Consider the following 26,728-nt stretch of genomic DNA (forward strand, 5'->3'; position numbering starts at 1 on the left):
GTAGTAAGAGGAAGGGATGTTTATGAGTGCTAAGCACCAGTTGAGAAGACCTGGTTTCATATCTTCCACCTGAAGGAGGAATGATGAGAAGAAAGTTGGCTTCGCAGGATTCCAGGGCTAAGAAACTAAAGTGAAAGGATACTATGGGTTGCCTTGCTATCAGAATGATCTGTAGTCTGGTGGAGCCCAGTGCACTGAGCCACCAGTGCAGTAATACATAGATATGTGTCTGAAATCTTCTGCACACTGAGTTCCCAATATCAGCCATGTAGTTTTGGGAATGGTGGAGCATAGGGCACAGAGTTTCCCATGAGGAGTACGAATTAGGTAGGTTATCCCGAACCACTCATGCATTTTCTGACAGCTGGTTGCGAAGTGGAACTGAAAAAAGCCTGGGATCAGGGGCTGTAAATAAAACATGGGGAGACTAAATGAAAGTGAAGGGACAGCATTCACCTCAACAAGAAACACAGATTCGTGTTTTCCTGCCATTCAAAATCTAACCTGCTGCATCACCGTCTTATTTTATTAAAAGAAATGTCTGAGTTAAGAGAAACAGCAGATATTTGTGACCCTGTTTAGTGTAAGTATCTCGTAGCTATTCCCCAGATGGCATTGAAAGCAGACTTTTTTTGAACCACAGTAGCATCCTACATACACAAAGGAGAGGAGGTTGTATTGAAAAAGCTACAAGAGCATAAAGCTTTTTTTTAAACAATAGGTGTAATAAGCGATGAAGTAATGTAGCAGAAGTCTGGAACAATCAGTCATTCAGGCCAACATGCCAAATGTCAATTAATACTTTTTTGCAACTTCACTCATGCATAGTGGGATTCTTGAAGGTGACAGCCTTCCATGCTATTAAAACTCATTTGTCATCTTCTATTAGACCTCAGTGGTGCATATGAGGTGCACATACTTGATGTCAAATTAGTAATGATTTTCTGAGCTTCCATCAATAAAGGATTTCTTTAAAATAAATTGTAGCTTTTATGTTGAATGCTTTTCATTATAGTAACATTTAGGTGCTAAGTTGGGTTGTCAGTAAAGAGCAATGTCTTTCTGATTGAAAAGGGCTGGAACACGAGAGAGAGAGAGAGAGAGAGAGCATTAAGAAGTGTGTAAATGTAGCTTCTTGTCAAAAAGAAACCTTAAATGAGGGTCAAATTGTGATTTGTTTTCTCGAAGTAGGTCATGATTGTGTCGTTTTGTCCGCACGTTGCTTTGAACACATGTGAAAATAAGTGGATTGCAATGGCCATCATGTCACCCATTGACAATTAACAATAGTGGGAATGTTTAAAAAGCACAAACGTTTTACACCAAGCCTAAAGCAATTATTCTCATTGAAACCAGGCACTGTGTGTACTGAGTTTGGAGAAACTGCAACAGTGACACAGTTGATTGACGTGTAGTGTCTTTGCTGCTGTGAAATATTCCCTCAGTGGAAATCAGTTAATTGGATAATTATCCACAGAAATGTCTACAAATAACAGTTATATGTTTCATAGTAACTGCATTATCCTGTTCAGACCGAAGCTATTTCCTACCCAATAAACATCTCAGGTTTTGCAATAATATTGAGGTGAACTTCGAATCAGCACATTCCAACAGGCAGAGATGACTGTGTCTAATGACTATGGATACTATCTGTGTTGGACAGTTCTGGTTTCAGCCACTTCTAAAGAACATTTATTATAAGTACTCATGGAATTGTGCACCGTGGACTCCCAAGGCCTGAATTTAAGCATTTAAGTCTTGGACTTAAGAGTAAATAATATCCCCTATACCAAATTTTAGAGATGTGCTGCCGCTATTTTACTTGCATTTATTCCACAAACAGCCAAGAAGTTGATGACCAATTTTACCTGGGGGGTTGTTGGTCAAGAAAAAAAGTAGTCCATGGGATCTTTAACACCCACCTAAACAGGCAGACTAGGCCTCAGTCTAATCTGAGTAATGGCATTTCCCACGCCCAAAACACTGAGTGCTCTCCCAGCTCTGTATTGGAGTTCCAGCCTAGACTATGAGTTCAAAGTCCTGACGTGAGGCTCAAACTCACAACCTTCTCGACTTCTCGGAGTCGAGGAGTGAGCCAGGCTGGCACTCCAGTTATGAGTAGAGTGAACACTAACTTTCCCATAGACCCTACCTTGTGAAGGAGATGTAATCCATAACCAAATGTGCTAACCCTGGTTTAAAAATGGGATAACCCAAAGTCTTGCTTTCAAATTAATGGGATCAGGGAGGATGGAGGGCAAAGAGGGTAGCAGGGTGACCAAAGGCAGGGTCGAAGAGGAGGGTCTTGAGGCGTACCTTAAAGGAGGCAAGGGAGGGAGGGAAGGAGGTGAAACATCTTGACGCATTGAAACATGTCAAAGCACCTCACATTTTCTGTAAAGTGTAATGACTCCGTATTTGTAGGCAAACACAACAGCCAATGTATTTGGGGCTTATTGGCCAGGACACTACAACAATAACAACTTGCACTTACATAGTGCCCTCCATGCAGGGTAGTGTCTCAGAGCGCTAGGAGAAACTCCCCTTTCTTTTCAAATAGCATGATCTGTAAGATCAACCCGAACATGCAGGTGAGACCTCAATTTAACGTTTCATTTGAAGGGCAGCATCTCCAAAATTGTCGCAATCCTAGCACTGCAATACAGCGTAAACCTAGACTGCAATTCAAAGTCCCAACATTGGGCTTGAACTCCCAACCTTCTGACTCAGATCGAGAGTGAGCCAGCCTGATACCTTAGAAGAACTAATTAGACAAGGCCAATTCTATTTCTGGGAATATCTGTTTTGTGGATTTGAATTGCCTCACTACCTTTCAACAGAGTGGCTTTATTTTTGCCTCTTTAGTCATCGCTGCCCATGGAAAAACTCACATGTTTTCTGATTAAGAAGCATGGGGAAGAGATTTTATCCCTAAGGGACACATCAGCCACCTATGGCTTTTTACTACATGCACTGTGTACAATGAATGTAATGAAATGCAATACCTTACAATAGCAACCTTACAATAGAAATCAGCTGAATGTTATTGCAGGTCACATCGGACACATGCCAAGACTGTTATGAGAATTAGCAATGACTAATTGTTATGTCGCTGTTTTGGGTGACTGAGAATCTTAGGCTTTTCCTGATCGGCAAAAGAGACCGTTGGAGTTACTCTCTTAACACTTCCAGTGTTATAATCATAATAATCCTTGCATTTCAGATCTTACCTTATAAAGTCAAAATGTCTCAAAATGTCTTGACTGTGTATTTGTGGACAAATGTGGCAGTCAACAATGCCCCACAAAGAGCCATGATGTGAATGGCCATTTTTTTAAATGAAACTGATTATCTACAATCAAGCACAGCATCATAGCAAGCCTTCCCTGGCCAAGAAATAGGAACCCTTTTAGACCAGCGTGCATTTTGCATGGGAAGTGACAAGAATGAGAGGTTTTATTTGCCAACCACATTATTCATGCTTAAACAGAGTTATAGGCTGTCACCTTACTCTGAGCTGATAATGGTGTAAGTGGGTCACATATCACCAGGATGGTTTAACTAATACTACATCTTACAATGCAAAGAAAGTGCCACATTGAGCGCTCTGGGACGCCGCCTGGCATGGAGGACACTTTATAAATGTAAGTTGTTGTTGTTGAAATACAAAGTGAAAACAATACAAAGTTATGAATAAAGTGGAAAAGTTTCATTTTAATAAAATACATTTTTTTAGAAGAAAAGTAATTCACTGTGTGGCCTGTAACACTTTATTTTCAAGAATATATGGTTCCCTTGGGGAGAAAAGAGTGCAGTGACATTGAGATTGTCTAAGCTGCTTTTATATTAAACAATATGGACAAAAGACAATTTCATATAAAAATAATGAAAGCAATTGAAATCATGCTATTGTGAGCTGACAGGCCTGTGAGTGTGTATTTTATCCCAGTCAGTGCCACATGATGCTCCACACAATCCAAAGTGTTTGTTAAATAGTGTTTAATTAAATGGCAATATGTTCTTGTCTTGTGCTCCCTCCTGACTAGCAAGATAGTAGGTGAAATATGAGAAGAACTCCTTTGTCACTGCAGACTGAAATAGCTGTTAAGGCACACTGGGTGTCCAAGAATGTAATGAACTGGTTTGTTATTGAGCAGAGTCAGGCTCTTTATTACATCTGAGCCTTGCTTATTACAAGGGGTTAGGGGGAAAATCACCCCCAGCCAATCTGAGCTGTGTTGTAAGTATTAACTGCATGGTTAAATCAGATATACAGAACCATATCTATACCTGCACATGAACAGTCTTTCAGTAGTAAATGTGGAATCAATATCAATGAGCTAGAACATATTTCATATTCTTTTGTGGTAATTTGCCACTGACGGTAATTTAAGGCATTCCAATGATCAGTGAGATGATGCAAATAACTAAAAAGCCTTCATGTTGCTTTTGTTCTTTTTTCCCCTTCTGTTCCACAAGATCACGAAAGGATTGAATGAAGAAGGCCCTTTGGCCCATTTGATCTAATTTTCCAGAAAATTTACCCGATCATCTTCCAATCGCAACATCAATCTGTTTTAAAAATTAGTCCAGCATCCGAACAATAACCACCCTTCGCAAAACTAAACCCGCGTCCTCTTTTTCTGCTGCCTCAATTCATCTGTTTATTTTTTCAATCACATTAAAAAAAATTATATCCCTCAGTAAGATTCCTTCTGAGAGTTCTCTTGTGATGACTGAAGAGCTCTGAAGAGTTTTGTCTGATTGTTGCTCATAGCATATTCCTCTAATGCTTGGGATCATACTCGTTGCTCTCTTCCACACTGGTTCTGGGGTCTGGGCAGCTCCCTTATGTTGTGATGATCAGAACTATATGCAATACTCTAGGTGCACCCTGATCTGAGCACTATGCAGCTTGACTATGATGCCTGAGGGATGTAAACTCCACTGATTTCATAATATAGCCCAACATTCTGTGTTGCCTTGTTTATTGCTGTTTCACACTAATTTGACATGGCAAGTGGTGAGCCAACTATTACATCAAGATCTCTTTCAACTTCCCCATTGGCAAATAACCTGAAGACCACTCTCTTAAAATGTAATTGGTGCAACATTTTTGAATATTCTTAATTTTATTCACTATTTGGAAGGCAGAGGATGTGTTGGATTATGGAGCCCTAACTCTGTCTAAAAAAAAGGACATTTTACCTTTGGTTAAGAATACTCTGACCTCCTGTAATCCTCTGAATACAATTGAGAAGCATGGGATAGCAGTGCTGCAGCTATGTAAAGGGGTGGATTTGAATTGGGTACCATTATTTGGCACTTGCAGGCTATGACACAACAACGTGTAGATCTGAATACAGTTTTTTCCTTTGCTTTCCCCAAATGAAGGTATTTTTGTACTTAATTTGGAGGCCACAAAGGCAAAGTTGCTTTCTTATTCTTAAAATTCACAGAATTGGGGGTTTCCATATTACTAAAGTGTGTCAGCCTGGCTCAGTTGTTACCACTCTCTGGGTCAGAAGGTTGTAGGTTTGTGCCCCACGTAGGAACTTGGAATCACATAGGATAAGCTGACACTCCAGTGCAGCGCTGGGGGTCTGTTACATTGCCTTCAAAGCCCTCCACGGCTTTGCTTCCCCCCCCCTACCTCTCCGACCTCATAACCCCATATCAGCCTGTCCGCTCCCTCTGCTCCGTGGACACCGGCCTGCTTCATGTCCCCCGCACTTACCAACCCACCATTGGTGGTTGGGCATTCAGCATCTCTGTCTCTACACTCTGGAACTCTATCCTGCAATCCCTCCGCCTCACCCCCTCTCTTCCCTCCTTCAATTCCCGTCTGATGACCTTCCTCTTCGGCTGTGCCTTTGGCCACCCTCCCACCCCCACTTCCTCTTCTGATCCTAACTCACAGCTTGGGTCGAAAACCCCTGATTATCCAGCACCCTGGGAAGTCCTTCCGACGTGCAGGGTGCTATACAAGTATAATTTGTATACTCCGTTACTTAGTTGTATATTTCCATTCCTCTGGCTCCGGTCTGCTCCACATCCCCCGCCCCAACCGCCCTACCATCGGTTGCCGGGCCTTCAGCCTCTCAGCCCCCAGGCTCTGGAACTCCATCCCCCAGTGCCTTCGCTTTGCTTCCTCCCTTTCCTCCTTCAAGGCCGGTCTCAAGACCTTTCTCTTTGACCGTGCCTTCAGCTCCCCTCTCGACTCTCTACTCGCTCCTTCTCTTGCCTCCCCTCACCCTGACCATTTCCCCCCTGCTCGGGTCCTGACCCAACTGTACAGCGCCTTGGGACGTCCTCCCGACGTGAAAGGCGCTCTATAAATGGAATCTTGTTGTTGTTGTTGTTGCTGTATTGTCAGAAGTGCTGTGCTTCGGATGAGACGTTAAACCCGATTGCCTGTTTAGATGGACGTTAAAGATCCCATGGCAATATTCAAAAAAAAAGAAGTTTCTCCCAGTGTCCTGGCCAACAATCCCCCAAATAAAATTGGTCACTCACTCCATGGTTGTTTATGGGACATTGCTGTGTGCAACTCAATATCGTGATTCACCCACAAAATACACAGTCAATCCACTTTACAGTATATTCTGTGAAGCGCTTTGAGACATCTCAATAACATGGTAAGGTGACATATCAAATGCAAGGATTATTATTATTAATAATATAAATTGCATTCGTCAATTAATATACCGATATAAGCATCAGTTCAATCAAAACTGTAATATTTTAACACAGTGCAAATTAACAGTAAAATCCAAAAGTATTGAAAATGATATATCTGCAACTTTGCGACTTTGAATTACATACTTCTAAATAAATAATTGGTCATTCACTTTATGACTGCCTGTGGGGCTTTGCTTTGCACTGCCACTTTCTCCTAGGAATACTTTCATTCCATTTCACAGTAAATCCTGTGAAGCTCCCAAAGTGAAAGGCACTGCACCAAATGCAAGGATTATTATTAATAATAACAATAATAAGAGCCACAGCAATTATTTTGAAAGATTTCAAATAACACCGAGTAATAACTGGGATATGATGGGCAAACATAACAAGAAGGGTAGAAAATGCTCCAGATATATAATCATGTGAGTCACCACACAGTTCATGTAAATACCTGCTTTACCATGTTGATCATGCAGCCCATTGTGAAAGGATAATTCCAAATGAATACTTTGGAAAGTGGTTGAGAAAGTTAGAACTGTCACACACAAAGAAAATGAATAACAACTCAAGTAGGTTATTATCTTAACTGCAGTAAATCATTTAATGAATGGCACGTTGATTCCGGCAACACAACTTCACTGCAGTGCCTCTTTCATGCAATATTAATCATTTTATATTTTTGTGAATTATTTTCTGGAAAAGTCAAATACATTGATTTATATTCCAAGTGAATGCAGCATTTCATTGACATAAAGAGAATAGTTTCTAAACATTAGAAAATGCAACTGAAAAAGCAGTGGTTTGTTTTTCTTATAGGGGCAAAGAAATGGTTCAGATGAGCTTTTACTCTTTCTATCCTTTATTGGTCCAGTTGTTCCAGTTTAGCTAGTCTTTGTTCAAGGATTTTAAAGTTGACTCTGTGCATCATTAGAAATTGTCCATTCAAGTGAAAGACAGGTATGTCACACTTGTACCTGTCAAACCACACAGAATTCTCAGGCAGACTGATATCCACTTCTTGTAGGACGAACTGCAAATCAGATAAAAAATAATACGTATTTGATACAACCCTTTATCAGGTCATTGAATACAGCATCTCAAAGTGATTCACAGGCTTTATTGTAATGTGCAGCGACTGGGAACTTGTAGGCAAACCAAATAATCCAAAACAATACATGAAATTAAATAAAGTCTCATTTATGGTATTTCTTAAAGGGATTCCTTAATAAGAAATCCTGTAAGCAATCCTGATAGAATTCCTGTCAAGTCTTTGGGAACTCCACTCTCAAAGTAGATTGCGTTGAAGCAGAGAGGCACTAGATTATGTTTAACACAACCCCAATTTCTGCAACTCAGATTTCTTATTAAGGAACGATTTGAGAAATAACGCAAAGTAGACCCCAATTTCTCGAAAATCACTCATGATAACTGTCACTGATGATGAATCTAAGAGACAAAACTAAGAAGTCCCAAAGCTGTGAGTTTTGTGAATGTCTTTCTTATGATTAAAGACCAGAACTCACTATAGTTAATGAGGTATTCCCTTTATTCCATAGTTTTCAGTCATTACTGTGGCTGTTATGTGGGGCCTTGATGGAATTTAAAGCTGGGGTACACTAATAGGTGGACATAAGAACACTTTAACAGTTAAAAATGCTGTTTGTCGCTGTCAATCTATCATAATGTTTTCTGCAATGGAGATTGAGATGGCAAGAGAACAAGATTTGTTTGGTTGAAGAAGGCCCTTCGATGTATCTGCTCGCATCCCTCCAGTACACCCACCCTACCGTTAACCCCCACCCACCACCCCCAGCACTGCATCAAGCTGCTTTTCGATTGAATCTATTGAACTGGCCTCTACCACCTTTCCTGACAACCTATTCCAGTTGTTTTTTACCCTTTGTGTAAAGAGTATGAAGGTGGTTTATAACTAACAAAGCTGATCTGTGTTTCTGGTTCCCTGTTCCTCAACAATCAAAGCGTTGATACTCATGAGCAAACACTGAATATCAGTGGCACAATGACATCAACTCCATGTCCCTGATAGTGATCTACATTATGATGACGTATATAATTATAAGCTTCTGGAGGTCGAGCCACACGATCTCAACCGCAACTGGGACTGGAACCGCTCTCCTCCAGCAATCAGACACGCCTTGACTCACAAGTGACCATCAGACCAATTGCCGGTGACCTCCCTGGGGAGAGAGATGGGGGGGGAGGGGGGGGGGGGGAGAAGAGGACACTGATGACATTCCCGCTGCCTTGTAGAAGGTAGTGATTAGGGATGATGCATTTATTCACACTTATATAAATGGTCACAGGGAAAATGATTCAATAAACCAAATCATTTAATTACCCGACATTCAATTAACCAAATTTCACTGTATAGTAAACATCAGTCTATTCTGGACCACAGATCTGGTATTTGGAGCATACACAGGGCTACATAATAATAATCCTTGCAATTGATATAGCACCTTATCACAACTTCAAGACGTCTCAAATCGCTTCACAGAATATACTGTAAAGTGAATTGACTGTATATTTTGTGGGCGAATCCCGGCAGCCAATTGTGCACAGCAGTGTCCCCCAAACAGTCATGGATTGAGTAACCAAATTATTCCCCGCAGAAAAACAATCCGGCAATCGACTAACAACTGAGTTCATACTTATTGCTAGGTAAACAGAGGCGTGTGGAGTAAAGAACTCACATCCTCTTGCTTGCGAGGCGTAGTCGCCTCTAACCACTAAGCTACAGGATTTTGTATCGCCACTATACATGAACACAATCAAATATACAGGAATTAATGAATGATTTTCAAATGCCCATATCTAACTATTAGCCTGAACGATGATATAGAATTATGATTTGAATCTGATGTTTCACAAAGTTTACAAAATTTTGTAAAACTTTGCTGCTTTTATAAATTAGTTCACCATTTATGTTAATTACTTCTTATAATTTTGGTTACTGGCAAGATATGATCTGTTGGTTTTATTGATTAAAAATAATCTAGAGATTTAAAAAAAATGCTTTGCAGATTTCCCAAAAACTTTGAAGATTTCCCGCAGATTTCCACTAATCCATCTGAACTGCATCTTCAAAAATGCCAATGTACAGGGAAAGATTAGCTATTTATTGTGTGGACACATAGAATAGTTAACCCGATGTGCACAATTCTGCACATATATCTGTTACTGCTGTCTTTATCACAAAAAAAGGACTTCTTTTTTTTCCCGAATCCAATAGAGAAGTTCACCAAATGCAAACAATGGCCAAGTGTTTGAAAACTAAAAATATTCTGTGAAGTGATGGATTGACAAAAGAGATAAGTTAAAAAAAAATGGTCACTCAATCCACCACTGTTTGTGAGACATTGCTGTGTGCAATTGGCTGCTGCAGTTCATCCAGAAAATACACAGTCAATCTCTTTACAATATATCCTGTGAAGCGCTTTGAGACGTGCCAACGATGTGATAAGGCGCTATTTCAAATGCAAGGATTATTATTATGCAAATTTTAGTCTTCTGGAGACATTAATATTTTCCGAAGATTGAATCACAATGAGAAAACAAACTGTTACAATTAAAAATAAAGCAGCAAGGGCGATACATTCCTCCTGGCTCTAGATTTTATTCTATTTAGGTAACATATTAGAGCGTCCAGAATTTGGCAAATTCCTGAATAGAGCTGTAATTTTGAAAACAATTTCTTAAGTTCTTTTAGGAAGGTTTACTGTAACCCAGTTCAAAGCGAAGGCTGAATTTAGCAATCTGCTAAATTCCGGATGCTTCAAAACGCTACCCAAATAGGATAAGTCTAGACCCAGGTGGAATGTATCCCTGCAGATTGCAGCAGCTTACAGTATCATAAACTTTTTATTTCTTACTCAATATTTGTTCACTGAATTTCATACCCTGCATTTATATGGCTCCAAAGTCTCTTTTGCTTCTTCACAAAGTGGACAAGGATCCTGGAATTAAAAAAAAAGACTGAGTATTTTTTCACAACTATTCAACCTTTTGCATTATTCTGCAAATGTTATAACTAAAATTGTATTTTTCAAAATAATGCATTTGTCTACATTTCTATAACATTCTTTCATGTTGATTATGCCATAGTTGATGTGTTCTCTAGTACACCGTTGCAAAAAGTTAACAGAGGGTTGAAACACAGTTTATTGTCTAAAATGTGCCAGATCTAGAAATTGAGTGAAAGGCGCTCTATAAATGTAATTTTGCTGTTGTTGTTGTTGTCTGTACCTTGGTAAACAATGTTAAAACTGGCAGATTCCTCTTCTGCGAAAACATTCTTCTTAGAAAATGTTCTGCCATAGACTTGGTTGATAGCCCGAGGTTTGAATAACAAAGCCGATACATTGTTGTGCTGCCACTGAAATGGATTAAAATTTAAATGGATTATATGTTGATGAGAAGATATACAACTTGCATTTATATAGCGCTCTTCACACGAAGTAGCATCTCGGAGAGCTTAACAGTAACTTATGATTATTACAGCAAACTTCTGTTAGAGTTACTACCATCTTCCTGGTCTAACCTATCTCTGCAATTGCCTCTAGCCCCATTCTCCTCACTCATTCAACTATGGCCTGTTGCTCAACCCTCGCCTTTTCTGTCCCACCATCGATCCCACCACCATGTAGAATGCTGTGCCCAAATCCCTTCTCCATGCATCCTCTCTCCCTGCTTTCAAACCTCCTAAAAACTCCTTTTTGTCTTCATGGAGCCCTGTAGCTCAGCGAGAGACCTAGGTTTGATTCCCGGCAGGGTGAAACCTTGGTTACGTTTCCTTACTGCACACGTCTGATAATAATCCCTCAAGAAAAGAAACAATAATAAATTGGTCACTTCAATCCACGACTGTTTGTGGGACACTGCTGTGCGCAATTGGCTGCTGCGTTTCGCCCACAAAATATAGTCAATCCACTTTACAGTATATTCTGTGAAGCACTTTGAGATGTCTAGAAGATGTGAAAAACGCTATATCAAATGCAAGGACTATTATTATTGTTTGACTGTGTCGTTGCTTAACAACCTCAACCCCTCCGCACCCACTTTCCACCTTCCTTGATTTTTAGTTTCTATAATTCATAGAGCACAGAAGGAGGCCATTCAGTCCATCGTGCCTGTGCCACCTCTTTGAAAGAGCTACCAATTAATCCCACTTCCCCCCTCTTTCCCCATACTTTTGCCAATTTTTCCTTTTCAATTAGATAGAAGGAATAAAGAAGGAATGAGAAAAGGCAAGTCACTTCAATTCTTCTCACAACACAATCTGCATCCACATACAGTACTATATTTGAAATACTTTCCCAACCTCACAGGAAGAGTCTCTTTTGAGACACTTGCTCTGTGGCTTGTGATAAACAGAAGCTCTCTTTAGTTTTTTTTTAACAGTGATGATATCACCGGAGTAAAACCCTCAGTTCTCAATAAAACAGAAATGTAATATTCTAAAATGAAGCGTCAGAATCAAGTAAACCCTCTGTGGCGGACCAGGTAGTCTTGTTCCAGAGTCAGGTGTGTCCGCAGTATTCCAGGGCACAATATCTTTCTTGTAGTATGTTGACCAGAACTGCGCATAGTACTCCAAATGTGGTCAACCAAGATTTTATGCTTAAAGGAATCCAAACCATGGTGATAGGTTTCTGCCTGCGTCAGACATACTTAACTATTCCAATGCCCTCCTCTCCGGTCTCCAGCTCCACCATTCATAAAATCCAGGCAATTCAAAACTCTGCTGCGCCAAACTCCGCACCCCCAACACTTCAGTGACGCTGCACCCTGCTCATCCAGGCCTCGATGGAGCCAGGCTTCACTTGCTCCCTATTGCATAAAAGGTTGATTTCAAGATACTCGTGTACAAATCCCTTCATGCCCTGACACCTTTACCTCACCGATCATTTCACTACCCACTGCCTTCACTAAACTGGCCTCCTGCATGTTCCTTGTCCCCTCCGCTACACCGTCACTGGCTACGCTTTCAACCACTGCGCCCTGAAACTATGGAACTCTCTGCCTCAATCCCTCCATCTTGTCCCCTCGTTAATCATCTTCAAATCGCAGCTGAAGATCTTAGTCTTCAACCGTGCTTTCGGTCTCCCTTCCTCCCTCTCCCAGGTTTGGTGTCAAGGTTTGGCGCTCTGAGAAGAGTACTTTATAAATTCAAGTTGTTGTTGTTCTGTCACCTGTCCTCCCTTTCTGCATCTATTTTACAGTCCTTGTACCAGCCTGTCCAGCTCGGACCACCCTTCCTATCAGCGCTCTGGCTTGCAGGGTTAACAGGGGCTGAGCGGGATGACTCTCAGCCCCCAGTGACTGCTCTGCCTTCCAGGTCGTGTTGATGTGCCAGGCTGTGCTGTGCTGTGCTGTGCTGCCATCAGCAGCGCCCTGGAAAACCGCAGACCCGCCTGGCTCAGGATCCAGGCTGGAGACCCCCACAGAGGGTTGGCTTGATTCCGGCATTCCTTTGCCAGGCACGTCAGCTTGGAGCCAGTTCAGAGTTCAGCGTTCAGCCCGGAGGCGGCGCGGCGCGGCGGCGCTCCCCGGGGACAGCAGTCAGGGGTTTAGATTTCAGGGCCAACATAGACAAACTTGATGAGCGGCAGATGTTTGCTTAAAGCAGCCACAGACAGACCCGCAATTCCCGGTCAAACGCGGCAGCTCCTGTTCCTCACCACCTCTGCAACAGTGCAGCCCAGTGCCCCGGCACCAGGCCTCACACCCTCCAGCTGTCAATCACCGCCGGCCTCGCTCCTCATAGGTCAGCGCTGCTGTCAATCACCGCCGGCCTCGCTTCTCATAGGTTAGCGCTGCTGTCAATCACCGCCGGCCTCGCTCCTCATAGGTCAGCGTTGCTGTCAATCACCGCCAGCCTCGCTCCTCATAGGTCAGCCACTGCTGTCAATCACCGCCAGCCTCGCTCCTCATAGGTCAGCGCTGCTGTCAATCACCGCCAGCCTCGCTCCTCATAGGTCAGCGCTGCTGTCAATCACCGCCAGCCTCGCTCCTCATAGGTCAGCGCTGCTGTCACTATCCCTCCCTCCTGCAGTGTGTTGGTCGAGGACATTGGGCGATCACTGACTGGCGCAACGCCCCCACCTGGTCTTCTGTTGAATTACACCCCCAACTCAGCAAACTCTGACAAAAGGTTTGTGAACACAGCATTAACACGTGTGAGTGTGTTTCCAAAAAAAATGAGACGCAAGTATTTCACAACCTGAGCAGAACTGTGGTCAGAACACTTACAAGTATCCAGTATTGCTGAGCGCTTTGAGACGCCCTCCTGACATGAAAGGCGTATGAATGTAAATTATACTCTTAAGTATGAAAACAAACCAATGCATTTAATAAGAATGGTACACGTATAAATGACTTGTACTGGTAGTTGAATAATAAATTGGTCACTTCAATCCATAACTGTTTGTGGGACACTGACTGCTGTGTACAATTGGCTGCCAGGTTTTGCCCACAAAATACACAGTCAAATCACTTTTCTAATATATTCTGTGAAGCGCTTTGAGACGTCTCAGTGTCGTGATAAGGCGCTATATCAAATGCAAGGATCATTATTATTATAATCTATTCAGAATCAAATCTAATAGGTTTTAGAAAAGTTGAAGGTGATTACCATCAACTTACAAATTCAAATTCACGTTTATATAATGCCTCTCGATCCGGGAGGATGTCCCAGGGTGTGCAGTCAAGCTGGGGGTTGGGAGCTGAGGGGGTGACAAATGGTCGAAAATACGGTCAAAGAAGAAGGTCCTGAGGCAGCCCTTGAAGGAGGCGAGGGAAGCGAGGAGACGAAGGGACTGCGGGATGGGATTTTGTAGCATTTTCTGTTTTAAGTTTTGTTCTCAGAATATGGAAGCAGTTTAACATTGCTGCTCCATCAACAACAATAACTGCACTCACATTGCACCTTTCCTGTCGTTAAATGCCTCAACACGTGTCTCGGAGCTGGAGTGGGAGCTTGTGCGGGGTGGGAGATTGTGGTTCATTAGAACAGTGATTGGAGTGCGTTAAAATCGTATTTTGAATTAAATGTTTTCATTCAGTTATTCAAAAATATAGTGTTAGCCTGGCTTAGTTGATAGCACTCTTTCTTCTGAGTCAGGTGCTGTGGGTTCAAGCCGCAGGTCTGGCTTTGATCTAATACAGTTTAGTCTGACACCCCTATGCAGTGCCATTGGCTATCTGTTTTCATTCGGAGTATCTAACTTTTTCTCACTATAATATCAATCTGTTTCTTAAAATGACTCCAGTATTCTGGCCTCTACCAACCTCCCCGGTACATTGTGTTGGCATATGGACATATTGTGGGCATATTTCGCCCACAAAATATACAGTCAATTCACTTTACAGTATATTTTGTGAAGCGCTTTGAGACGTCTCGAAGACGTGATAAGGCGCTATATCCAATGCAAGGATTATTATTATTATTTAATTGTTATTATGATCAGGTTTCAATCTCAGGATATAACTATCTGGTATATTAAGGACACCATAAAAAACAGAAAGCTGCATAACCGTGACATACATAACCAAATTATTTGTCTTTTAAAAAAATCTCTACCTGCTCAGTCATCCATAGATGTTAACTGCAGCTTCTTCAAACTTACAAAGAATGAATTCTCAGTACAGTTAAGGGAGAGTAATAAGAAAACTCACTGAAAAGATTGATTCTGAAGAGCCCACTCTGTCCATCAAAGGTCCAACCTCCCTCACTTGTTCCTCCAGATAAATGCAGGAATCCATTCCACTGCAAAGAGGACTATTGTTTAAAGAGGAGGATGGAAAAAGAGGAGCAATAACTACTGTTAATATGTCTAAATATTTCCATCAAAGCTGAGTTGCAGGAGATTCAAAAATCTAATTGTATTTCCACTTTCACTTCATTAATATTTAAACGATTCTAAACTTTCATTTCTTTTAGATTGCTGTTTGAGAGAGCAATTCCTGCCTTGCAGCATGTCTTGGAAGACATTCATTTCAGAGGATAGATATGAAATAAATTGTTTCATATTCTCGGTTTGATTGTCCTACTGTGCAGATTGCATTATGACCTGGATACATTTTATTAGTGCTCTACTAAGTTCTTGGGGGTAAAGTTATTAACATCCTATTTACAAAATGCTCACTCATAAATTTGCTATTTACAAATGCGTAACTTTTCTTTATTTCAGCTATCTCTGTTTGATTGATCTCAGCTCCATCAACCTACTTTCTTGTACTTCCTCTCAGTTCCTTCTCTCGCTGTCTACCTGGATGAGAGCTGACTTTCTCCAGTTGAATGTCAACAAGACCGAGGCTCTCCTAATTGGCTCCTGTCAGCACCTCCACACCTCAGGCGCTGAGAGTATCACTATCCATGGATGCACACTCCACCTTACTAAGCCAGTCTGGAACCTTGGTGTCTTGTTTGACCCTAAACTATCCTTTCTATCCCGCATCCCATGACCTCCTATGGCTTCCCCCACTTCCGCAACATCGCCCGGCTCCACCATTGCCTCACCCCTCAGGCAACCAAAACCCTCATTCATGCATTTATTACATCTAGTCAACTCCCTGCTTGTTGGCCTCCCAGCTTTTCCCTCCACAAGCCGCTAACCCCATATCAACCTGTCCACTCCCTCCGCTCAGCAGGTTCTGGCCTGCCCCACGTCCCCCGGCACCCACCATCAGCAGTCGGGCCTTCAGCTCCTCTGCCCCCTTCCTTTGGAACTCCATCCCACAGTCCCTTCATCTCGCTTCCTCCCTTGCCTCCTTCATAAGACATTTCAAGACCCTCCTCTTTGACTGCACATTCGGCTACCCTCCTACCCCTACCCTCCCTGCCCTCCACCACCCCTGACCCCAACCTCCTGTTTGGGTCCAAATCTCTGATTGTCCAGTACCTTGGGACATCCTCCCATCATGTAAAGCACTTTACAAATGTAATTTGTTGTTGTAGCTGGAAGTTTACTTTGTTGTCTCCTAAACCCATTCATCTACAGAAAACACAGTCACTACACAATGCAATAAATCTCGTAAAGCATTTTGAGACATCCTGACATGAAAGGTGTTATATCAAATGCAAGAATTATGATTATTATTATTAATTTATTGTGCACTTTGGTTATCTACACTGAAGCTACATTATACAAGTGCTGCTTTATTCACTGCAGAATCTTAGCTTGAACCCCAGACGTCCTTTAATCCTTTTTCCATCTCAAAAATGTTGTCTGCTTGCTCCCTTACTTCATTCTCTTGTTAAGTGCTTTGAGACGTTCGTACTATATGGCTTTTAAGATGGTGTTTTGGATGGGAAGGAACAGCTGGTTTCTGTTCTCGTGAGGAGTGGGTGGGATAGGCTTGTGTTTTTGTAAGGGATCACAGATCACTGTAAGGCTCAGGGGAACTCACATATGTTGTATTCATTGAATTCCATAAGACTTTTGACCCAGGGTCATGTGAAGCCCTCATGAAGAAGCTGGAAGCTATCAGAGTACATGGTCAAGTGGTGCATCTTATTTGGGATGTGTACTCCAGCCAAAAGATTCATATGAAACTTGATGGAAGAATCACTGAGACTATTCCTCTCAAAACGGGATAAGACAAAGTTCTCCAATGTCACCACATTATTCAGCATATTCACTGGCAGAAAAGTTGTCCTGTTGAGATTTGTCTGCAGAACACAACAGAATCTCGCCCATAATTTAAGGGCTATTATGGGAAGGAACAACCCTTGTTCCTTAGTGGAACACAATTTGATCTAATTCGATTAATGGGGCTCATGTACTGATGGTATTGAGAGGAATGAACTTGGTGTATGTGCTCCAGGTATTTCTGATAGAATTGTGGCATTTCTGTTTGTGGATTATATGGTGCTGCCACACACCATGTTTGGATATACTGAGCAATTAATCAACTAACACCCTAGATGTCTTTCAGGTTCCCCCTTGACAAGTTCTATTCCATCCATGGAGTACTGTCCATGTGTTTCCATTCTTACCTCCTTTGTACGTAGTACCTTGCATTTGTTTGTGTTCAACTACATCAGGAGTCCTGTAGCTCAGTGGTTAGAGCACTCGCTTTGCAAGCGTGACATCTAGGTTCAATTCCAGGCAGGGTGAAACCTTGGGCAAGTTTCCTTACTCCACACACCTAATAATAATCCCTCCAAAACCAAAACAATAATAAATTGGTCATTTTTAATCCATGACTGTTTGTGGGACACTGCTGTGCGCAATTGGCTGCCGCGTTTCGTCCACAAATATACAGTCAATTCACTTTACAGTATATTCTGTGAAGCGCTTTGAGACATCCAGAAGACGTGAAAAGCGCTATATCAAATGCAAGGATTATTATTATTATTATTTGGCAGTTATCAGCCCATGTGTATACCTATCAAGCTCTGTTTGCAAGACCTTTGCTACTTCCTCTGATTCGACAGATCTCCTCAATTTAATGTCATTTAAGTCTCTTGCACCATGTTTGCATATATGGGTCATTAATGTATAGAAGGAATAGGAGGGGTCCCAGTACAGACCACTGAGACACACGCTTATTAGAATTCCCATTTTGACCTAGCTTCCCTAACAAAAATCCTCTCCTTAATCAATCTGATCATTGTAATCATCTTTGCTAATGCATTAGGAGTCTTATAAATAAACCGAAGTAGACAAATATACTATCAATCTTTCTTGCTTGTCTAGGCAAACCAGAACGACTGGGGGTATCTTTGCCTACCTCTGTCTGGCTACAACACTCCTCATTCATTATCAAAAATGATTAGACAGTTAAGTTAATGCAACCCTTAGATATTGAACTAATTAAAGCACAAGAATATTATCTCTAATTCTATAAACCAGTATTTATTTATCCAATTCTGAATGATCTGTTGACACAGATTGTTGACTTTCATTTTAAAACTGTGTAGTTTTAATGAAAGAGAGTCCAAATGATTCAGTGAATGTGTAGGTTAGTCATTCTCATCAGGTACTTAAAATCAAATCAACATTCAGTTCAAAGCCTAGTTGTCTGCTTTAATTTTTTTTACATAAATTTAACACTTCAAAAAGATTAAATAAATCTATTGGATAGACAGTTAAGATAATGCACTCTCTGTGTGCATTACTGTTGCATCAATGGTGTGTGTACGTGTGTGTGAATGTGTGTAGATATGTGTGTGTGTTCCATGAATTGATTTGAAGAGAAAAATCTTATATCATGGTCTGAATCATCAATTCAACAGAGTTGAAATTTTGTGATAACTCCAAAGTAATCTTTGTACTACAGTATTCTTGTGTTGCTAACAGATGGTTTCCAGCTCCTTGGGATATCCTCCCGACGTGAAATGCGCTATACAAATGTAATTTTGATGTTTTGTTGTTGTTATGGTATGGGCCAGCAGTGCTGAACATTTGTCCCAGCACAGTTACTTGTAGTTACCTCAATGCTCCAGCTGGTGGGGTACCAGTCACATATTTCAAATGGTAGTAGTTGGAGTATCATCATAACAGTGCAACAGTGTAAATCACTGCTGTAATTTTTATCCATTCAATTGATTCTACTTAATAAAATAAGAACAAATGCAATTATCAGCACCAGTATCCAGTCTGGAAGCCACATTATCGTTCTCCTGGATAACTTTAACTCTCACCCGCTGGTAAAAAAAATATTGAGATGAAATTCCTCCTACGCTGTGTTTAGTGACTGATGATGTGTATTTAAAATGGAAAAATCATACTTCTGTATAAGTGAATATTGACCAAGTCACCACCCTTAGCACAAAAGGCTATAATAATAATAATAATAATAATCCTTGCATTTGATATAGCGCTTTTCACGTCAGGAGGACGTCCCAAAGCGCTTCACAGAACACACTGTAAAGTGAATTGACTGTATATTTGTGGGCGAACGCGGCAGCCAATTGCGCACAGCAATGTCCCACAAACAGTCGTAGATTGAAAATGACCAATTTAATTATTGTTTTTGGTTTTTTTGGAGGGATTATTATTAGGCTCTGTGTGGAGTAAGGAAACTTGCCCAAGGTTTCGCCCTCTGCCTGGGATTGAACTCAGGTCTCTCACTTGCAAAGCGAGTGCTCTAACCACTGAGCTACAGGACTCCACATGCTATGGAAGCTGCCTAGGCCGTGTGTAGAGGAGAGGAACAAGGATTGACTCAGTGTTAGAGCAATGAAGAGTTACTGGACAAGTTAAGACTCTTCAGTCTTGAAAGGAGATATCTCGGAGGATACCTTATACAACAACAACAACAGCAGCAAGATTACATGTGTATAGCACCTTTCACATCGGGAGGATGTACCAAGGCGCTGGACAGTGTATAGCATTTCAGTCCCGAGCTGCGGTCAGGGGGGGAGAAGGGAGGGAGGGGAAGGGGGGTGGCCGATGGCATGGTCGAAGAGGAGGGTTTTGAGGCGGGACTTGAAGGAGGCTAAGGAACGGGCGAGGCGGAGTGATTGGGGGATGGAATTCCAGAGGTTGGGGCCAGAGTGGCTAAAGGCTCTCCCGCCAGTTGTGGGGCGGGTTGGTCGGGGGACGTGGAGCAGGCCGGAGCCAGTTGAGCGGAGGGAGCGGATGGCTTGGTAGGGGGTTAGGAGGTCGCAGAGGTAGGGTGGGGCGAGGCCATGGAGGGCTTTGTATGTGAGGACCAGGATCTTGAACTGGATCCTCTGAAGGATAGGGAGGCAGTGGAGTTGGACGAGAGTGGGGGAGATGGACACGGGCTGCAGAGAGGAATATATAAAAATTTAAATGGGATTGGAAAAATAAACCCAGAACAATACTTCATTAAAACTTGAAGAACAATATTTGCTGGATAATGCAAATCATATATAACCCTTGCATTTGATATATCACTTTTCACTTTGGGACAATTACAGCAATGTTCCACAAACAGCCATTAAATGTATGACCAATTTTATCTGGAGGATCGTTGGTCAGGACACTGGGCGAAACTCTCCTCTCTTGTTGAGTGGTGGCATGGGATAACAAGCAGATAGCATATGGAGAGAATATCTTGGATATGTTTTCCGTGTCCTTCCTAGTAAAGAAAACTCCTGGAAATTAGGGGTAATTAGAGTTGTTTAATACGTTCACTTTTCTTGTTCATTCACTTTGCCTGATTGCAATTTTTTCCCTTCCATCTCAGATATGTGCACCATTTATTGTGATGGTTCATCCTGCTGGGTTTAACTGATAGTTTCTGAAATATTCAGTCACAATGTGTTACTGTGTCCTGGGTAGGTATGATATTATGTTGAGATTTCTATATTTGTGTATGTGGTTGTTTTGGCTTGTTTCTGTGCAAAACAAGCTTTCAAATTATGCCTGAATTTCAGAATTTTCTAAAATGCTGAAGGATATACTACATTGTGTTACTCCATACTACACTGTGCTACTTTGTGCTACTCTGTACTACACTGTGCGAAACTGTACTACACTGTGCTACTCTGTACTACACTGTGCTACTCTGTGCTACTCTGTACTACACTGTGTGAAACTGTACTACACTGTGCTAACCTTACTACACTGTGCTACTCTGTACTACACTGTGCTACTCTGTGCTACTCTACTACACTGTGCGAAACTGTACTACATTGTGCTACTCTGTACTACACTTTGCTACTCTGTAATACACTGTGCTACTCTGTACTACGTTGTTCTACTCTGTAGTGCACCAGCCACCTACGCTCCCTTAAAGCCCAGGCCCGTTCCGCTGAGTGCTCCTGGCTTAAATCAAACCTAACTGTCCATTGGTAGATTTGGCTGGACCGTGTCAAAATCCTACCGCTCCGCTAAATCGTTGTTCTACTCCAAGACAATCTTGGAGGTTAAGGACAACCCCAGGCTCCTCTTCTCCATCACGAACCGGCTCCTCCGCCCACCCTCTCACGCTTCACCCATCCTCACCTCAAATGCCAACTGTGAGGCGATGCTGGACTTCCTTGAATCCAAAATCGAGGGAATCTGCTCAGCTGCCTCTGCCACTGCATCTGCTAACCCCTCCCCATCTCCCCTCCCACCCCGGCCCCTACCCACCCCTCCCTCCACACCTTTGAACCTGTCTCCCCCTCCTCTCTCATCACCACCATAACCCGCATGAAACCCACCACCTGCTGCCTCGACCCCATCCCTATCCCCTCCTTACCTCCCAGCTCCACCTCCTTGCCCCTCTACTCACTGACATCGTCAATCTCTCCCTGACCTCTGGTACTGTTCTCACCCCTTTAAAAACCGCTGTCATCATTCCTATCCTTAAAAATCCCTCCCTGGACTCTTCACTACTCCTTAACTACCGCCCCATCTCCAACCTCCCCTTCCTCTCCAAGGTCCTAGAATGAGTTGTTGCTTCTCAGTTTCGCTCCTTCCTCTCCCACCACTCCCTTCTCGAACCCCTCTAATCGGGCTTCCACAGCACAGAAACTGCCCTGGTCAAAGTGACAAGTGACATTCTGTCCATCTGCGACCAGGGCTCCCTCTGCCTCCTCGTCCTCCTTGACCTCTCTGCTGCTTTCGACACTGTCGACCACTCTATCCTCATCCACCGCCTCTCCTCCACCTCAACCTCCATGGCGTTGTCCTTGATTGGTTCAGATTGTACTTCTCACACCAGCTGCATCTCCTCCAATGGCTTCTCCTCTAGCCCCCAGACCATCTCATGCAGCGTTCCTCAGGGCTCTGTCCTTGGTCCCCTTGGTGACGTTATCTGCAGACATGGGGTCAACTTCCCCATGTATGCGGGTGACACCCAACTCTGCCTCGCTGCCTCCACCCTTGACTCCAAGACCACCTCTGTCCTGACTGAATGTCTGTCAGACATCAAGAAGAGAGCTAACTTTCTTCAGTTGCACATCAACAAGACCGAGGCTCTCCTGATTGGCTCCTGTCAGCGCTTCCTCACCTCAGGCGCTGACAGTATCACCATCCATGGTTGCACACTCCACCCTTGCAAAGCCAGTCCAGAACCTTGGGGTCTTGTTCGACCCTCAAATATCCTTTCTTCCCCACATTCGCGCCATGACCCGCTCTACCTTCCCCACCTCCGCAATGTCACCCGGCTCCAAAACCGTCTCACACCACAGGCCGCCGAAACTGTCATACAGGCCTTCATTACATTGAGGCTCAACTATGCAAACTCACTGCTTTTCGGCCTCCCAACTCCTCCCTTCACAGACTGCAGATCATCCAGAACTCTGCAGCCCGTGTCCTCTCCCCCACCAGGCTCCATGACCCTATCACCCCATCCTTGCCTGACTCCACTGGCTTCCCATCACACAGAGGATACAGTTCAAGATCCTGGTCCTCACCTTCAAAGCCCTCCATGGTCTTACTCCCCCCTACCTCTGCGACCTCCTAATCGCCTATCCTCCTGTTTGCTCCCTCCGCTCAGCGGGCTCTGGCCTGCTTCACATCCCCCACCTTGCTCTCCCCACTATCGGCGGGCCTTCCGCCACTCTGCACCCACCCTCTGGAACTCCATCTTGCAGTCCCACCGTCTCGCCCCCTCCCTCACCACCTTCAAGACCCACTTCAAGACCCTCCTCTTTGATGTGCTTTCGATCTCTCTGGTTCCCCCCCACCGCCCTCCCCCCGCCCCCACCCCGACCCTCAGCTCAGGTCCGTAACTCTGTCTGTCCAGCACCTTGGAACGTCCTCCTGAGGTGAAAGGTGCTATAAATTGTAATCTTGTTGTTGTTGTTGTACTGTGTACTACACTGTGCTACTCTGTACTACGTTGTGCTACTCTGTACTACATTGTGCTACTCTGTACTACATTGTGCTACTCTGTACTACGTTGTGCTACTCTGTACTACGTTGTGCTACTCTGTACTACGTTGTGCTACTCTGTACTATGTTGTGCTATTCTGTACAGAGGCATCTCAGCCACAAGGAAAAAGGAAAGTGGGCGCAGAACCCCTATAGAAAGGTATATCGATGACTTGATAGAATAGCTAGATTTCAGAGCAGCAGCAGAGCCAGGTTTTACATCTGAGGTGGAGCAATGGGCCATTAGTGGTGCCACCTTTCCATCCTTCTCCATGCTGCCTCATACCTCCCGCTCCCCCTCTCTATCCGCCGTTCACCGAGCTGCCTCTCATGAAGTTGTATGAGGCACGAGGCAATGTGGAGAGTGACAGAAAGAAAGTCTGGAGTGGTAGGTGAAGGCATCACTGGGGAAGGAGGCGACTGTATCCCAAATCATTTGCTTCAAGTTCAAAACGCTATACCATTGCACTTGTTATCCTTTCCTTTGATGTGGACACTTATGTGCCTTTTATCATTCTTTTATAATTCTCCATAAATGGCCAACTCATGCATTTTCACTTCTGGGATAGCAAAATACTACGATGAATTATGAATGCAAGAGCAATGCATATTCTTTTTTGTTCCAATATTTTTATTTTTATTCTCCAAGACTGGGGCTTTCTCCAACCCCATTTCTTGTAACTAGCTTTGAATATGGCTTTGACTTGGCCCTGAATTTGTGGCACATCATCTGTAGAAACCACAGCACAACACGTGTAATTCTAGGTCAAACTCTACATATGTGTAAAATATGAGCTTCACTATAATTTGAGGTTTGTTGAGTCAGCGACATTGCTCTCAGTTATCATTATGTTGCTGTATTTAAAGTAGAAATGAATTATTATGTGGTGTAAAATGGAAACTGTATAATTAACTGGTTGCATGTTCAATGTCAGTGTTTCTGCAAGAGTTGAATAACATTTCAGCAATAAACACAAGTTAATGTTCTCCACTGTCTCTGCATGTGGTGTTTCCTGTCCTTTTGTGAGCGTAGAATATTTTGAAATATATTTTACAAATCATTCACATCAGAATTTGCTTATGTCTTTCTCACATCAAAGGACTGAGATTGCTCATGTTCTTAGCCTTAAGACCATTGTATTAAAATGTAAGATTGGGCAGAATTTTGGAAAATTCCTTAAATCAGGCTTGATTTGGAAACTGGCTTTGCACAGCTCTTAAAAGTAACTGTGGAAAACCAGGGATTTGGAAGGTATGGGGAAAGAGCAGGCTATTGGAATTAGGTTTGATGGCGTTTTGGAGAAACAAATTTTGATGTGAAAAAACAGGCCAAATGGCTTTCTGCTGTTTCACACATTTCTCTGGTTCTCTGACTTCTCTGATTCACCTCCCAGGACAATACTACCATTCAGGTTTAAAAATAATAGATGGAATGTTGCTATTGTACAGAGGTCCTGAACGTATGCTGAGAAGGTGTTGACTGGCACTAAACTGCAATTTGCTTAAAACTCTAGACAGCTTCATACAATTCTTGCTGAGTCACTCTATGTTATTTTAATAAATATCTCGATGATGTAATGGGAACATGGTAGGATTGGTATTCCGTGATGAAAAGATCAATTGGGCCGAAGGGCCTACTCCATCTGAACCGCTCTTGTGATCTTGTGATTTACAATTGTGGAATGGAAAAAAACGTCTTGTAGCAAAGCATTGACCTATTTCCGTTGGGCAGCATTCCAGCTTAAAAGTCAACTAATTTTTTCTGCAAACAGTCGTTTGAATTGATGCTTTTTGTTACTGTGATTCCACAGACACGGGGTTAACTTCCACATGTATGCGGATGACACTCATCTCTACTTTTCCGCCTCCAGCTGCGATCTCCAGTCCCCTGATATTTTGTCAGATTGTCTGTCGGACATCAAGAGCTGGATGAGCGTAAATTTCCTGCAGTTAAATGTCAATAAGACGGAAGCCATACTCTTTGGCTCTCGCCGACGTCTTCTGTTCCACAGTTCTGACCTCCTCAACCTACCCGACCTGTCCTTAAAACTCTCTGAACCCATGCGCAATTTAGGCGTCAGGTTCAATCCCCAGTTATCCTCCCTCCCCCACATACGGTCCCTGACCAGCACCGCTTTCTTCCACCTCCGCCACATTGCCTGTCTCCGAGAATACTTCACTCCAAAAGCTGCTGAAAGCCTTGTCCACGCCTTTGTCATCTCTCGGCTGGACTACTCTAACGCCCTCCTCGCCGGTCTCCCCTCCTCAACTATTCACAGAATTCAACTCATTCAAAACTCGTCGCCTGCATTCTCACCCGCACCAAACTTCGTATCCCGATTACTCCAGTCCTTGCCAAACTCCACTGGCTCCCTGTCACAGAGAGGATCAACTTCAAGATCCTCACTCTAGTGTTTAAATCCCTCCATTCCTTAGTAACCCCCTATCTCTCTAACTTCCACAGCAGTATCTGCTGCTTCTGCTCTACTAGGGCCGACCACGTTCTCCAAATTCTTCTCTCCACTATTGGCGGTCGTGCCTTCAGCCACTAGGCCCCGAAACTCTGGAACTCTCTCCCTCAACCTCTTTGCCTCGACCCCTCCTTCCCCATCTTCAGGTTGTACCTGAAGATCTTCCTTTTTGACCGCATCTATGGTCACCTTCCCCCTCCCCCTGGCTTGGCCTTGGGCTCCGCCATTGTTAAGTGCTCTGAGACACCGCCTGGTGTGGAGGGCACTATATAAATGCAAGTTGTTGTTGTCGACTTAATTCGCTTCAATATTTCAAATATTGACTGTGTCGGGGCCGTTTCCTGCTCTCGCAGTGAGTTAGAAGCATTTATAAATTTTGCTTCCACCTTCCATTCCTCCATAAAATTCACATGGATCAACTCTGACTCTTCCCTTCCCTTCTTCGACTTCACTATCTCCACGTCAGGTAACAGACTATTCACAGACATTTTCTATAAGCCCACCACCTCCCACAACTGCCTTGATTACACCTCATCCCACCCAGCCTCCTGCAAAGACGCCATCCCATTTTCCCAATTCCTCCACCTCTGCCACATCTGCTCTGACAATGCAACCTTCCACACCAGAGCAACCGAGATGCCCTTATTTTTGCTCGACCGAGGAATCCCATCGACAGTAATAGCCAAGGTCCTTGATCGTGTCCGCCCTATTTCCCTCATCTCTGCCCTCACCCCTTCCCCCCATCCTGGAACCGTGATAGGGTTCCCTTAG

General features: G+C 43.1%; 1 protein-coding gene across 3 annotated transcripts; it reads right to left on the minus strand.

Moving 5' to 3' along the window:
* Positions 1–7,187: 7,187 nt before the first annotated feature.
* cunh5orf63 (chromosome unknown C5orf63 homolog) lies at positions 7,188–13,457 on the minus strand. Of its 3 annotated transcripts, none has more exons than XM_007892546.2 (4): positions 12,381–12,404; positions 10,951–11,080; positions 10,605–10,661; positions 7,188–7,714 (listed from the first exon to the last, which is right to left on the minus strand). In XM_007892546.2, exons 2-4 carry the CDS (start codon positions 11,065–11,067, stop codon positions 7,544–7,546), a joined length of 345 nt encoding a protein of 114 aa, XP_007890737.1. In that variant the 5' UTR covers positions 11,068–11,080; positions 12,381–12,404; the 3' UTR covers positions 7,188–7,543. The 3 variants fall into 3 exon arrangements, with proteins under 3 accessions (XP_007890737.1, XP_007890736.1, XP_007890735.1); XM_007892545.2 differs by having other exon boundaries at positions 12,376–12,399; XM_007892544.2 differs by lacking the exon at positions 12,381–12,404 and adding an exon at positions 13,346–13,457 and having other exon boundaries at positions 7,192–7,714.
* Between the last annotated feature and the right edge of the window lie 13,271 nt (positions 13,458–26,728).

This window comes from Callorhinchus milii, unplaced genomic scaffold (genome assembly GCF_018977255.1).
Source record: "Callorhinchus milii isolate IMCB2004 unplaced genomic scaffold, IMCB_Cmil_1.0 Scaffold1, whole genome shotgun sequence".
NCBI classification, from domain to species: domain Eukaryota; kingdom Metazoa; phylum Chordata; class Chondrichthyes; order Chimaeriformes; family Callorhinchidae; genus Callorhinchus; species Callorhinchus milii.

Bases quoted from the DNA above. Each gene is read 5' to 3' on its own strand.
- cunh5orf63 (XM_007892546.2), bottom strand. From the start codon at position 11,067: ATGTATCGGCTTTGTTATTCAAACCTCGGGCTATCAACCAAGTCTATG. The intron at 10,662-10,950 runs GTACAGACAACA...TTTTAATTCCAG, and splicing joins TTTTAACATTGTTTACCAAG to GATCCTTGTCCACTTTGTGA. The intron at 7,715-10,604 runs GTATGAAATTCA...TCTGATTTGCAG, and splicing joins TGGAGCCATATAAATGCAGG to TTCGTCCTACAAGAAGTGGA.